Raw genomic sequence first — 15863 nt, forward strand, 5'->3', positions numbered from 1 at the left:
TTTAACAGTGATTACATTGTTTTCCTGATTGCTCGTAGCGTAAAGTCTTTATAATATGGCCCTTGCCTGCTTTTATCTTCCTCAGTCTTTCTGGACCCTGCAGCTCCCTTTGTGTCAGAAGCTTACAGCTTCCTCGTGACACCAGCAGTTTCCAGTTGTCCACACTTGTCCTCAGTCATCTCCCTTTGATGAGAGGACTGTTTCTGTGCCATTTACTGAAGAATGTTCCTGCCGCAAAGGTCACCTCTTTCTGGGAAGCTTTTCTGACAGCCCAGCACCTTGCCTTCCCCCAGCACAGTCAAGGAGAAGCCTGGGACCCCTCTGTGTCCTGACAGCACTCCCGTTAATGCAGGATTGTGTTTGTTTCTGTGATCACTTTGGAGTTGGAATAATATCTTGCTGTTTGCCTTTTTGTTGTTGTTTTTTGAAACAGTGTCTCACTCTGTCACCTGGGCAGGAGTACAGTGGCACAATCTCGGCTCACTGCAACCTCTGCCTCCCGGGTTCAAGAGATTCCCCTGCCTCAGCCTCCTGCGTAGCCGAGATTACAGGTGCCTGCCACTACCAGCTAATTTTTTGTATTTTTAGTAGAGATGGGGTTTCACCATGTTGGCCAGGCTGGTCTCAAACTCCTGACCTTGTGATTTGCCCACCTTTGCCTCCCAAAGTTCTGGGATTATAGGCATGAGCCACCACACCCAACCTTGTTTTTTTAAATCTCCAGCAAATACCAAATAACCAGACATATTGTCAGGGCTTAAGTATTTGTTGAAGGAAAATCCTATCTTGTAGTTTTCCATCAAAGTATATCTCATGGAGTGTTTTCGTTTATTTAGTTCCTGTTTTCTTACAAAATGTCTGGCTTTAACTGTGTTCCTTTTAGTGCCTCACTGCATTAAGCACACTCCCATAAAAAAATGATGGCTTACTACTTGATGTTTTACAAATTTCTTTAGGGTTTAGCTTTGGTAGACTGTAACTAGTCACTAGGAAATAACTTAAAGATACAAAAATTAGCTGGGCATGGTGGTGCACGTCTGTAGTCCCAGCTACTCGGGAGGCTGAGGCAGGAGAATTGCTTGAACCCAGGAGGCGGAGGTTGCGGTGAGCCGAGATTGCACCATTGCACTCCAGCCTGGGTAACAAGAGTGAAACTCCATCTCAAAAAAAAAAAAAAAAAAAAAGATATCACAAGAAATGTGATTTTTGCATTAGAGAACAATTTGATTTATAAGCAGGACTGTGTTTGCATATGATTTTATACAGGCATGATTTTAACAGTCTTTCTTGTTTCTTTAAAAAAAAAAAAAAGTGTAGGAAGAGGAAAAGAGGCCCAGACATATTCTGCTGAGCTCTCAAACAGTGGAACCTCACAGTGTTGTATATATTGCTATCAGACTCTTCCATGCCTTTATTTAAGGGAAAGAAAGAAGACATTTAATAGGAAGTGACAAGCTTCTTCGAATTCTTCCTCTCAGTGAGCAACTGAGAACCATGCATACTCAATGGATTTGATTTTTATTGGCAAATCCCAGGGTTGGCAGTGTGGCAGTTTAAATTTCTTTTTGTGTTTTTGCTTTCTCTCCTCAGTTGTCTCTCACTTGCAAGTCTGACATCACATGCATAAAAATATAGTCAATTTTACTTATTTAGATCTTTGCACACACATGTCAGTATTCTCTATGTGATAATTCTTTACCTATGGCATCAGTTGCTGAAAAAAATTGACTTGGAATGTCTGCTCTTAGTTGACCTGGCTCAGCAACAGGCAAAGGGAGGATATATATATGGGTGGGAGGGATGGCAAATGAGCTGTTAGTTTTATGACCCCTTGAGAAAAACAGAGGTGTATTCATTTAATTACATTTCAACTGTTAGGGATGCTTGTTGCTGTTTTATTTGTAATACAGAAATTTAGAAATGCTGTCAGTTAATCTTCACAGGATTTTGGAGCAGCCTTTTAAATAGGAATATAATATGAAACTTTAGATTTGCTGATAGTTATTGGAGTTCTGCATTGCTGAGATATGTTGTTAATCTCTTGATGTTCTGTGAGCCATCTACACTCTGATCAGATGCCTAACTCATAAGAGTTGTGGACTAGAAAATGCATACAGTATTGCAGCATCTCATCTTGAGGTAGAAGAGTGGTCACACAGCCTTTTTCAAATGCTGCACCATTGATCTGCTAGCCTGTGATTTTTGATACTGATTGGTTTCAGTTTTTCTTTGAAGAGAGAGTACATTGCCTATGAAATATAGCTGGCTACTACTGGGTGGAGGGAGGGCTTCCCATCCTTTAAGCACTTAGATTTTGGCATTGTAATTTCATGATTCCTCTTAAGTGGTATTGGATATTTTAAATATGCTTTTCAACTAATGCGACAATAGTGTCTTTATTGCCAGAATGGTACAACATAATCATTCTTTTTTTAGGAAGGTTAGAATGTTTTCATTAAATAGTCTTTTTAATAACTAATTTAGCATTTAAAATTCTTTCCCACTAAATGAATAAAATGTTGAGGCTTGACAAATATTTAAGAAAGGGATAAGACTATTTTGGGACTAAATCATTGACATTTATATACAGTTATTTGTAACTAATGACACAGCATTCAAAGTGTTCTTTCCAAAACTAAGAAAAGTACTAAGATGATTTCTTCTCTTTTAACTGTGCATTTAAAATTTAACTGAAAATTTTAAATTGCTGTACACCTTGTTTCCTCCATTGTTTGTATGTGTAGAATGAGTCTTACCTGTAGATTTCTATTGTGAGTTTTTCTGCTTCGACAATATGACCTACAGCCTCATTAAAGGGCCAGCCAGAGTGGAAAGGAGTGTTAGTAAAAGGTGCTAGATGCAGAAGACTGACGGGAAGCTGGTAAGGGTGAGACTAATCTATGTAAGAGGCCAGCCAGAACCAACAGAGCATTGTGTGTGTGATGAGCTTGTGGCATACTTTTATGCTTCTAGATTCTCTTTAGAATTGTGGTATGTAATACCTATTTTATGGTTTGTAGTTGAGAGAGAACATGACTTAACTGCTGTTTTGATACTTTTCAGGTTTCGTAGATATCAGTAGTAGAAAAGTAGCATGAATCATCTAGTCTAGTCTGCTAAATTATGAATCATACATTTGAAGAGTGTTTTGTTTATTATAATTTAGAATGTTGTTATAATCACTCGCAGTACTTTCTTCATTGGTGTTATCCTTATTTCGTTTATTTTGGAAGGTAAGTTACAAAATATCAGTGAATATACAAAAATTAGCTGGGCATGGTGGCACGCGCCTGTAGTCCCAGCTACTCAGGAGGCTGAGGCAGGAGAATTGCCTGAACTCAGGAGGCGGAGGTTGCGGTGAGCCGAGATTGCACCATTGCACTCCAGCCTGGGTAACAAGAGCGAAACTCCGTCTCAAAAAAAAAAAAAATCAGTGATTGATGTGAAATGACTTGTTTTTTTTTAAGAATCTTTAAAATGCTTGTGGTGGTTGTAGTGATTCTTTTAGTTTAAGTGTTGCCAGTACAACATTGGAGATAACTTAATTTTCTTTCTCTTTTTTCCTACAGCTGTGATTGGGTTATTATACCCCTGCATTGACAGACATCTAGGAGAACCACATAAATTTAACAGAGAGTGGTCCAATGTAATGCGGTGTGTAGCAGTCTTTGTTGGCATAAATCATGCCAGTGCTGTATCCTTTACTCTGTAATGAAATGCATAATAAGAAAGCAGCTTCCAACAAACCAGAGGTTAAACAGCCCCTGGCACCTTCACTGTTGTCAAATTGCGATATGCCTACTTAGTCAGAAGAAGAATGTGAACCGTATTGTAGAAATATCAGTGTAGCAGCTATGCATTTATAGAGTAGGGTATAGCCTTTCATTTAAATTCGTATTTTTCAGTATCACTTAGAAACTTTGCACATTTAAAACATTTACTTGTTTGTCTTAAATTTGGTTACTTAATTACTTCCATGTAGTTAATTCTAAAATTGAAACTGGTACACTTTCAAAGGAATTTTTTTCTCTATTCCTTTCTTCATTTAAGAATTGCCAATAAGGACATGTGGTAGCTTCAGGTGCTATTTTGTTTGTTTTTTGTTTTTCTTAACTTAAGGTATTTTTTTTTAAGGTAGACACATTGGTTTTAATCAATACCAACAAACCACACAAATGGCATAAGTAGAAATATCCAACTTAGACCTGGGCCAAAAATAAGTTTTTTTCCCTAAGGTATATCTTTTTAAAGTTTTATTGTTTAAAGATTTGGACATTCTATTTGATGATTAATGAGTATTTTTACAGTGTCCCAGGTAACTCCTATTTCCTTTCTCCCTTCTACCTTCTGTGTCCAGAAAAAAATGTTTGCCCTCATAAAGTTTTCCTCCTGTCATCCCCCTTATTTTGTCTCTTCTAATTCCTCTGCATTCTTTCTGACTTTCCTTGGTAGAAGAGGAACTGGAAAATGGTATTCCTATCTTTTTCTAGGAGATGTTTAGACAATGAAGGTGGCAGGAGCCTTGGGTACTTGGAAGAGCAAGAAGTGTGACCCAGGCTGCCAAAAGTTTGCTCTTGTAACTCTGCACTGGACTCAGGGCTGGCAGAGTTAGCTGGAGAGAGAGTGTTGGCCATATATCAGGTAGATCCCTGTATCTTTCACAAAAAGTATTGAGGTGTTTTGGATAAGCTTGGGGGCAGAAACCATGGAAAGGGGCAGGGTCCTAGATTCTGAAAACACATCTGCTGTCCTCTGCACGGTTGTGCTGGCTGTTGGAGGTCTGTGAATTTGTAAGTCCCTCAGTAGCTGTTATTATTAATTTCCTTTTGTATTGAGGACATTTCCACATGTTTATTTTGGCGAACTTTTTGAGATTTAAGATTTTATAAAATATCTAGTGGTCAGGAGGGCTTAAAAAGATAAGATCATATACTGTTATATTTAGAAGAGAGCTTAGAAATCACCTAGTTCCACATTTTCTTTGTAAAGTTAATAAGACAAATGGAGGCTAGAGAGGTTAGGTAATTTACTAAGTCATTTAGACTGCGACGTTGCAGCAGAGCTGAGAACAGTCCCTAGAAAGCCTGACTCAAGTCTAGAAACATCTCATTTTCTTACCCAGGAGTCTCATAACTGTGTCAGTTCCTATCGGGTAGATTAGACCTTTCTCTCTCAGACATTTCCACTTTGATTTTTGTTTTTAAGCCTAGAAATTTAAATAGCCTTTTCTGAAATTGTAAAAACTTAATAAATTTAAATTCTTTGCTTTGTTCACTTTCTTTCTCAATGAAATACTTAAATATAGCAATCTTAGATGTTCTGTTGTCCTTTAAGCAAAGTCCAAACTATTTACCAAATTTATAGCATGCACTTCTAATATTAGGTTACTTAGACTTTCCAAAATCATATGGCACTATTTTAAGATTGATATATCAGTTTACTCTGGAAGCCTCCTTGCTTTGCTGTGACTTTTAATGAAGTTTAGTTAGCGAACATGAAACTCATTTAATACCAAATTCCACTCTTTACATGAGTGTTTATTTCATAGGGAAATTAGAGCTCTAAACCTTTTCTTTGAACTTTAAGTATAATGACAGCTAAAGAATCAGAAAAGCTTTTCCAGAAAGCATACCCATATGAACTATAGGTTTCTTTTTAAATCAAGCCTTAACAAGGAAGGACTTTGAGGGAGTTGCCTACAATAGTCCTGAGATGCTGAGAAATAAGCAACCTGGGTGTTTAGGATACTGGCTTGGTAGGGGTGGGAAAACGGTAAAAAACAGAGTGTTAAAGGAAGTGGGAAATGGCTTTGTATGCTTTTTTTTTTTTTTTGACTTCTCTATACTTGTAGCATGGCCAGTTTGTTGATACGTGTTCCTCTCAACCTCCCCTGGCTTCCCCAATAACTAGTTATAGAGCCAAGATGTGGCCTTTGGGACATAGATAATGCCCTCTTAATGACACTTGAAATGAATTTCTTTAGTGTAATTCTCTAGCACAGAGATGAGAAAACTGACTTTGTAAAGCTTCATTTTACCCAGAGATTTTGGTGTAGAAAAGGGCTATACATTTGTGAATAGATGCTTAAGTAGGTGATGAAAATAAAATATCATTTGAGCAAACTCTCCTATACCAGAAAGTCTCAGGCACCAAAATAGCTTGGCAGGTTGTAAGATAATGTTCACTTCAAGGCTTTATCCTCAACAAATTAAAACTAGAACAGTTGACATAATAGAAAGGGATACTGTGTCCTTGGTACTCTTGTTTCTGAACTGCATTATTATAAAATGTGTCTGTCAGTAAATCATAGAGAGAATGTGGTACCCTGTTAAATAGCTGTCAACTCTTCTATTTTCAAGTTCCTGTATGATTCTCAAGTAATTCTAAACCTGTTGGAGAAGTAATATTGGTTTCCTTTTTTTGCAAAAGTGTGTTCCTTTAGCGATACTTGTGTTCTGAGGCTTCCAGTTACGATTTTAGCAAAGAAAGCATTTCTTAAATAATGGGTAAAGCCTTATAATTGGGAATGTATGTAGACTTTTTTTTTTTTTGAGGAGTTACAGGTTGGTAGCATCTATTGATTAATGTCTTTTGTGTATCTGGTATTAAGTAAATACCAGAGACAGTTTTAATCCTACCTAGCTTCGTACATTGTATTAAGAGACTGAATGTACTTGAGTAGAAGCAATTAATTCCCTTCTCAACAGCGGTATCTCTTATTTAGAAAAATGAACAGATGATATTGTTTGGCTATAAGTTTTAAGGTGACTTCTTAACACTGATCTCAGAAACTGGATTTTGATAACAACATACAGTTGTCTCTCACACTGGCTGCACTATCCGTTGGACTGTGGTGGACTTTTGATAGATCTAGAAGTGGTTTTGGCCTTGGAGTAGGAATCGCTTTCTTGGCAACCGTGGTCACTCAATTGCTAGTATATAATGGTGTTTATCAGTAAGTATTAATCCTTAATTCTTTTGGTGCTTGTTTGTTAGATTAAATAAATGGTAACTGCTTTCAGAATTGAGATTATGAAATGAGGTTAGCCAGTTTAATCTACAGAGTAGTTTATTTTCATCGTAATGATCTTAATGTCCTTACAGTTGCTGTGTGGGTATTAAAGACATGTCTATTATTCCAGATATACATCTCCAGATTTCCTCTATGTTCGTTCTTGGTTACCATGTATATTTTTTGCTGGAGGCATAACAATGGGAAACATTGGTCGACAACTAGCAATGGTAAGCTGATGCTTATTAATCACTTTTCTGAATGAGATGTATGACAAATTTTGTCTAAATGGTAGTCCTTTAAGGGAACATTTTTTGATTTCTCTTTTGCACTTGCATTGAAATAAATCATTTGGAAGAATTTAATCACAGGTGTTTCAAAAGTTGAGGAGCCACTGGAGAGAAAAGCTCAAAATGTGTTATGAATGGGGCAATGTGATTTATTGACCATATGGGGATATTAGTGGCTTTTAAAAAACTAATCTACAGGTTTCCACTATATCAAAAACGGACAGTTTTAAAAGTTTAAAAGGTCACTATTAATAACTGTGTTGCTACAATAGGTATAAATTAGGACTGTCTCTAACAAATCAATACATTTGATCATTTTAGATATGAAGGAAAAGGACATTGTTGACAATTCCAGTCGTGGATGTCAAGGGTTAGGGGGTGACATTCAGAGGCCACAGCAGTTTTATGAATAAATGCTGTCACTTTTACCTTTTTAGCCAGGTTAGGAGAATTGAGTGATTTCCTTTGCTGTATTTTTGGTAAAATAGCCAACCAATTATCTTACCCTATTGCTTTCCTTTATTTTGAATTGTGGGTATACATTTTTATAGCTGTGCTTTAAGAATATTATTTTGACTGGAAGCTTTTGTTAATGTAAAACATTTTTTCTTTATATTATAAAGTGATTTGAAAATATGGTGATCTGAGTTCACCACAACAGTCCTGTCCTTAAGTTCACGAACTAGTCTATGTTGAATTGCCTTACTGAGTACTCAAAGAAACCTACTTTGCCTCCTTTCATATTAAAAGATTGATCTAAATTCTAAATCATATACTGCGACTATTTGCTTATAATGCAGAAATCTCATGTTTCTCCTGCTTTTGACTATGGCTCTTTCACTTCCAGAATGTGAATTATCTTTTTCCCTGTCACATTTGTCATTTAATCATAGTAATTATGTAACTCTCAGATTCTTTGAGGAATAAATGGGCACATATTCATAAACTGTTCATTTTTAGAGCTTTTTAGTGTATTTGGACGTTGCTATTTAAAAGAAATCTTAATCTGTTAACCTTTTAACCTTTTAATTTTTGCAGTATGAATGTAAAGTTATCGCAGAAAAATCTCATCAGGAATGAAGAAGGCAAAAAAATAGCTTTTGTATAGAAAAACAACATCACAAGGATGTGAAATGGTAGACAATAAAACTTCAGACTGTAAAATTGCCAGGATGCAGTTTTTCCCTTGATTGATGTGTGTCTATATATGGGTAAATATACACATATACACACGCATATTACTGCAATCTGTGATTGCTTCATCTGTAAATCAGTTACAAACCTTTATGTATTTGACTTAAATAATTGTAAGATATATATGTACTACATTAAAAAGTGTTGATTAATAGATGAAATTTTTAAATTAATTTTTTAAACATGCCATACATTGTATCACAATGTTAATGTGCCAAAATACTGTTCCTGTCATGCAGAGTATAAGAATGCTTTGAAAATTTGTAAACTTAGTGAAATAAAATAAGAGGAAAGCCAAAAACAAACAAAAAACATATGGGAAGCTGGTATTTTCTCTTTAGCTTACTGTTGTGCCTTTTTATTATTCTAATCACAGCAGTATGAGGTATGAGTGCCCTAATATGTGGTTAGTTTCTATTTTGATGTTTCATAGAGTTTGGAGAGATTTGATGCAGGGTGAAAATGAACTTCTGGTTTCAAACCTGCATTACTGGAGACAGCCCAAAGAGTAATTTTCTGTTTTGATAGATTTTACCGGAAGTATATGTGATGAGCAGAAGAGATTATCAGCATTAAATTGTTTTGGTTCTATATTTGGAGCACTATATAATTAAAAAGTAAGGACCATTAGAGTATTTAATTAGAATAAATATATGTTTTGGAAATACAGTGACCTCTTGCAGTGCCACAAAAGTGCAAAGTGATATTAGCTGTCATTTGCAATACAGAATCTCATTGCTTTTGCACATGAAGCATATAGGAAACTCCAAACAGATCAAAATGAAATTTCTAATTCTGTTGGGTTCTGTCATCTATTGGGTTCTGTGAAGCAAACCACTTTAGCTTTAGCTGGGTTCAGTCATATGACTCATTGTTAGTGGAATGCCTAGTTTTTTATCTTATATCAGACTGGGAAGTGGATGGGGTACATAATTTCTTATTCATATGTCCATTAGTGAACAGTTCAAGTCTGTTTAAGAATGTATTGAGGTGGCATCCTCTGCATGTTAAAGATCTTTATGGCACCTAGCAACACTTAAATATGGTTTAAACATATTCTTAGCTAATTTTTTCCATCAGTTTTTGAAATTGATGGCAGTTGTCTGATCCACAAGGGCAAGATCTTCTGAGTACTCTGGGATGTGTGTATGTGTGCACGCTTGTGTGTGTTGGAGTGAGTGAATGTGTCTGTGCATGTGCCCATGCTTTCCTAGAATGTTGAGTAGATATTTTTACATTTTTAGTTTTAAAACAATTACTGTCAGACTGAGATCTTGTATGCCAAACTTTAATCTGCTTTTATGTTTTCAGGCTGAAGGTGTGAAAATCCCAAGAGGATTTTATATTGAATATGTGCACACAATCTTAACTGTTGTGGAGGAAAACATACTACTATAATTTATTATTATATCTTCCAGATAATGTTATTCATTTAGAACAAATAAGGTATATTTTTAGAATCAACTTTGTAAGTACTATAAAATCTTTAATAAGTTATAGGGTCTATGATGTGTTTACTTTAAAAATTGCTGTTAAAAGCAACATGTATTAAATATGTAATTATCATCTGGGTTAAGAGTCTGTTTTTCTTCCTTGTGGTAAGACTTAGAATATGGTACTGTGGATTAATCTAATAAAATTAACATGTGTGGTTGAAGTTACCAAGAAATGATGAAAAGAAACAAAATACAGTTGACTTTTGAACAACAGGAGTTAGAGGCACCACTTCCCCACATAGTTGAAAATCCATGTATAACTTTTGACTCCTCCAAAACTTAACTACAAATAGCCTACTCTTGATTGGAAGCCTTACCAATAGTAAAGAGTTGATCAGCACATATTGTGTATGGTTTATGTATAATATACTGTATTCTTACAATAATGTAAGCCAAGGAAGAGAAAATGTTATTAAGAAAATCATAAGGAAAAGAAAATGTATTTACTATTTATTAAGTGTAAGTGGACCATCCTCACTCATGCTGTCTTCACATTGAGTAGTAAGGTGAAGAGGAGGAGGGGTTGGTCTTGCTGTCACAGGGATGGAAGAAAATTTGCATATTATTGAACCCACACAGTTGAAAACCATGTTGTTCTAGGGTCAACTGTATATAGTATTGATGAGATTGAATGATTGTCATTGGAGTTCTTAAATTATTTTAGGTCATCTAGAAAATAAGATAATTATAGCAAAAAATAAAACTTTTGATACTTTGATAAATATATAACTGTATAAAACCTATTTTTTTCAATGAAAGAAAATGGGAAACTTTTTAACATTGCTATATTGGCAGTGCTTTCTTTTATTATTTAAAGTTATAGAAATTTGCACAGTTGAAAACTGGGAATAAATTCTACAAATATGTAAGAAAACAACTGAAATTATCCAGAGCCCTGCTAATACTTTTAATGTAATGAGCTGTTTTACCTTTATTAAGGACATTGGGACCTCTCAATGATGCGTTTATTTCATACATCTTGTATTTTCCAGGCAGAAGCCAGACTTGGTTAATAGCAATAAATACTTCTGTACTCTTATTGGCTCACTTACCTTTATAATGAAGTATGTTCTGTGTAAGGTAGTTCTTCCAGTGATGGTCTGAATAGTAGAGTCTTAGCTTTGTGTATTTGAAAAGGTCTATTTCATTCTTAATTCAGCAGGCTGTAGAATTTTAGGTTAATAGTTTTTTTTTTTCCCCTCCCTCAGTACTTTGAAGATTTTTTAACTCATTGTCTTCTGTCACCTAATGTTGCAGAAAAGTAGGCCATTACCATAATTTTCTTTCCTTTGTAGGTAATCTATCTTTTACTCTAGGATATTTGCATGATTTTCTCTCTATCCTTTAACATTTTTCAGTTTCATTATGATTTGGCTAGTTGTAGATTTGTTTTTATTTTTATTTTTGCTGGGTCTTTGGTGTGCACTTTCAATCTGTGGGCTCCTGTTTTCAATTCTGGAAAATTCTTAAATGTGCCTGCATATTGGAATCACTTGGAACCTATAGAAAATGCTGGTGTCTGGGTTCTACCCTCAGAGACACTGATATAATTAGTCTGGGGTATGCCCTGAGCATTAGGATTTTTAAAAGTTCCCCAAGTGATTCTGATATGCAGCCCAGGTTGCCACTCATCAGTGTAGTTATGCGCGAAATAATGGGGAGAGTCCAGGTGAGAGAGATGAGAAGGGTAATGACATTAGAAATGAAGAACGAGGGGCACGTTTTGGAATAAAATCACCTGAACTTAGTGACTTGGGTGTGAAGGTTAAGGATGAGGAAGAGTCAATGGTAAGTTCATTTTTTTAATCTTGGGAAACTAGGTGGATATTTCCATAAACTAAAAGAGAATGTAGAGAAGCAGGTGAGTGGATAAAGTTAACAAGTTTGGTTTGATATGTTGAGGTTGAGTTCTGTAGGGCACATCTGATAAAGGTGTTGTAAGCACTTGGATATTTGAGTCTGGGCTGCTGGATGTAAATGAGGAGTCATCAGCATGTGACAGTAATAAATGATGCCTTAGGAGTAGATGAAATCACATAGGGAGCACGTTAGGGTGAAAAGAGAAGAGCGATCAAGAGTAGGAGGAAAACCAGAAGAGTGGTGGGATGAAGCCAAGGCAGGAGGAAGTTTCAGGCGGAGAGTTACTGGTACAGTGAAGTACAATTGGAAGGATGTATTAATCTTGATGATAAAGGAGATGTTGTTTTACATTGAAAATGTTTTTCTAAACTGCTATATCTTGACATATAAAATACCTCCCTGTGTACTAATAAAATAGCTCACAAAATATCTTAAAGAAAAGCCTGATTATATACTGAGTCTTTTGTTGGGAGGGAGGGGATCTGGGGCAACTAGAGAACGTTTAAAGAATGGTATACATTTAACAACATCTATGAAGCATGGACATAGGAACTGACCACAGATGAAGAAAGAATTGCCAGACAGTTTTGAGGCCATCAAGGATCCATGTGTGGATAGAGGTATTTGTAGTAGAGCCAATTGACATTTTTATGCCATGTCTTAGAGGGCTCAGCAGCCCAGGAGTGTAGACCTGTCATGATGCAATAGGTCGATTCTAGCTGAGAATTCACTGGTAGGCATGGCACAAGGATATGTGAAAAATTAATAGAGGCTCCCAGTGAAATATTCACAGACATTATCATGGGATCCAGGCAAATTGGGGAAGGAAGTTGAATCAGCAGTGCTGACCTGATGGCCTGAGGAAATAGGGTGAAGTCAAATGACTGCAAGTGTTGAGATTAAAAATCTAGTTTAAGGGTAAGTGTGGTAGGTTTGGGGTTTGTAAGCAGAGAGGAATGTAGTGGAACATTTCCAGATCTTGATGAGGTCCAAGGAGTGATCTAAAGAACTGTATTTACATAGTTCACTGAAGTGGGTAGAGATGAACAGCAGTGGAATAGAGATCCAATGCATGGGTGAACAGATTTTTGATGTTGGTATTGATGTTACCTGGAGTGACCGCAAAGGTCAGGTGGGAAGGAAGGGTGTCCTTTATACTCTTTTTGACCGTTTGAGTAGGTACTTATATCAGTGCCTTGATTATACTGGGATTTTAGTTAGAATCCCTTTCCCCTTCTTTTATTGTTTATTAATTGATTAGATATTTATCATCCTAGGTGTTCTGAAATTTTACCAGAATATGTTTAGAAGTTGGTATTTTTCTGGTAATCCTGTTCAGTCAGACATATCTTTTGAATTCTGGGAAATTTCCTTTTGTATTTGTCGTTAGTATTCCTTTGTTCACTTTCTCTGTTCTTTTTTTCTAAAAGTCTTCTAGATATATTTGCCCTTCTGTTTCTGTTTTTTAAATATCCCTAAGGCTCTTTGTTGCACTACCTTCTAGAAAAATTACATAGCTGATATTCCAGCTCAGCGAGTTGCTCTTCAGCTGTATCCATTCAGCCCATCAGCTGAATTTTTAATTTTATTGAAAGCAATTTTAATTTCTAAGTTTGCTATACTTTTAAATGGAAGTATATTGCCATTCTTGTGTTTCTCTCTTAATTGCTCTTCTAAAGTTCTAAGTACTTCTAAAGAGCCATTGCAGGGAAGGGTGGGATGAGCCTGTCACCAGCTGGTCTCTGGATGTGAGTGCCCCCTGGTTTGGCTTGGGCACATTGCCATGCTTCTTGAGACTGTCCACACTTACCACTCACATCATGGGGTAAGTACCATGCTGTTTCTGCGTGGTCCAAGGTTGGCAAGTAGGAGACGTGTAGAATGGTTGGCCAGACTGGCTGCTTTCACAGAAGCCTGGTCGAACCCATTAGCCTTGGCATTTCCAGCTTCCAGCATCAGCTACCTCTGAGCTTAGGATGCCCCTGGTTTCATATTTAGCAAGTCTTCTCCTTGAGTATTTCAAGCTGTGGTTTCCCTCCAACCTGCTGCCCATAGTTGTTTCTTGCTTTTGGGGATTCCTTGTAGTTTCTGGTTCACAGAACACACTTATTTTGCTTATAGTTGTGGATTCCTTTTCTTTTTAAAACATCTCTTTTATTTTTGTTATTTCTATGGATTTGGGGTAGGTGGAAGGAGCTGCAGCATGTCTACCCTGCTGACCTGATTCAGCCTTCCACACCACTTTTTTATACCACAAAATCATCCCATCTGCCTGATCATTTGTCTTTATGCTTCAAAAACTCGGTTTAGTTAGGAGCTGAGATAAATAGATTAAGCCAGTGGTTTCTTACTGAGCCTCAATAAAAATTGTGATATAGAGGTTTTTTCCCGCCTTGAAATATATATAGTTCATTCAGTCCATTGTGCCAGCAAGTATACTGGCATCTGCTCTTTTATGCCTCCCTTCTTTTTATCACTGATGAGATCTGTGAAACCTGTCATCTTTCTTTGTGATTTACAAGATAGACTTTTCCAGGCTATGTCAACTGTTCTGAAGACAATGTTGTTAAGTATCGGACTTGGCAGATCAGATAGATAATGATGTGCCATGGAAAGACTGGGCTATTGATGAGCCTCGTGTCAAAACTGATTGCCATATATGGGCGATTTTTCCTTTTCAGTGTTTCCCTGGTTTCAGTTTCTGTGAGGATTTTCATGAACAACGGCAATTCTGATTCCAAATCAAAATTGTGCTCTAGTAACTGTGTCCTCTGCTTTCACATGGCAGCATTTGTAGCTGCTGATCATTCTGTAGCCTTCCCAAAGGTGGGCTTTAAAAGTAATGAGCACTTGGGAAACATATTGCCATTTAAAAACAATAGTTTTCGATTGCCATTCTGAAATCCATAAATCCACCCACTGCTACTGTGCTTCCATGAGACTGTTTCATTTGCAAGATTTGTTTCTCTTTTAGAAACATTTTTTGAGAAAACTTGCACAGAATGTGTTCATGGACCAATTCATTTTGATGAGCAATCCAGCAGACAAAGCAAAGAAAGAACCCAAGTACTGAAACTGTTTCAGAAGAAAAGTTTCTAAAATGCGTTCCCTGGGAGTTTCTGCCATTGGATCAAACTCATTTCTATTCCCTTTATAGTCATCACATGTCACTCCTGGATCTTTTGGGAACGTCTGCTCCACCAAAGTATGACAGTGGCAGTTCTGTTTTGAAACGATTCTGCTTATATTAATAAAAAAAAAAGCTTGAGATTTTCCAGCAGGACATTACAGAGAGGACAAGTGCTGGCCCATCACCTCAGGATCAGCTGGATGCACCTGGGATGCTTAGTCTCACACCCTGGACTTGGGTAGCTTGCAGACTGACAAATTTAAGATGAAGCTTAAAGATGTTTATAAAGACAAATCTGTAGAATTTTCAAAGTCCCAGATCCTAGTGCATATCAAGATCATGCCTGTCCTTGAGAAAGGCACATCAGGGCATGTTGAAGCATATCTTCCCAGAATATATGTAAAATTCATACTAAAGTTGAGTTTAGTTCAGCTTTTTTCCCCAGAAAGAATAAATTAGATCCTTAAATGTTTGATAATCTGATTTTGAAATGGCAGCTTGCTGTCATTGATGTGTAACTTGACTTTACATAGCCAGGTTTTGTTTCCCCGTGACATACAGTCTGGTTTGTGGGAGACTGTGCCCCACTGCAGACAGGCAGCCTCATTCATTGCCAAGGCAGGGGAAGAATGGGCATAGGTTCTCGTACTCACTCTTCTCTGCTTGGGCCTAGAAGCAATGTGCTGCTCCACACATTGGCCAGAACTAATCCTGTGGCCCTAACTCCAAGGCGGCTGGGATGTATAACCCTTCCTCCAAAGGGAAAGGAGAACCAAATGTTGGTGATCACTGGAATATTTTTCTCCCTTAGTGATTCATAGTGAACATGACTATAAGAAAATATTTTTGGTGGCAAAGTTTAAAACAACACTATGGTCTCT

The 15863-nt window shown here is 36.7% G+C and overlaps 1 protein-coding gene across 3 annotated transcripts in view; it reads left to right on the top strand.

Annotated features, from left to right (window-relative positions):
• Positions 1–15863, top strand: part of INSIG2 (insulin induced gene 2) — a 32309-nt gene that overhangs the window by 10820 nt on the left and 5626 nt on the right. For 2 of the 3 annotated variants that reach the window (XM_017973529.4, XM_008999011.4), the window contains exons 3-6: positions 3570–3694; positions 6789–6955; positions 7143–7242; positions 8341–12293. In XM_017973529.4, the coding sequence (XP_017829018.1) occupies positions 3570–3694; positions 6789–6955; positions 7143–7242; positions 8341–8382 (434 nt within the window). In that variant the 3' untranslated portion in view covers positions 8383–12293. Of the gene's footprint in view, positions 1–3569; positions 3695–6788; positions 6956–7142; positions 7243–8340; positions 12294–15863 lie in introns of those variants that run through there. The other variant, XM_008999008.4, reaches the window with a different exon arrangement.

This window comes from Callithrix jacchus, chromosome 6, assembly GCF_049354715.1.
Source record: "Callithrix jacchus isolate 240 chromosome 6, calJac240_pri, whole genome shotgun sequence".
NCBI classification, from domain to species: domain Eukaryota; kingdom Metazoa; phylum Chordata; class Mammalia; order Primates; family Cebidae; genus Callithrix; species Callithrix jacchus.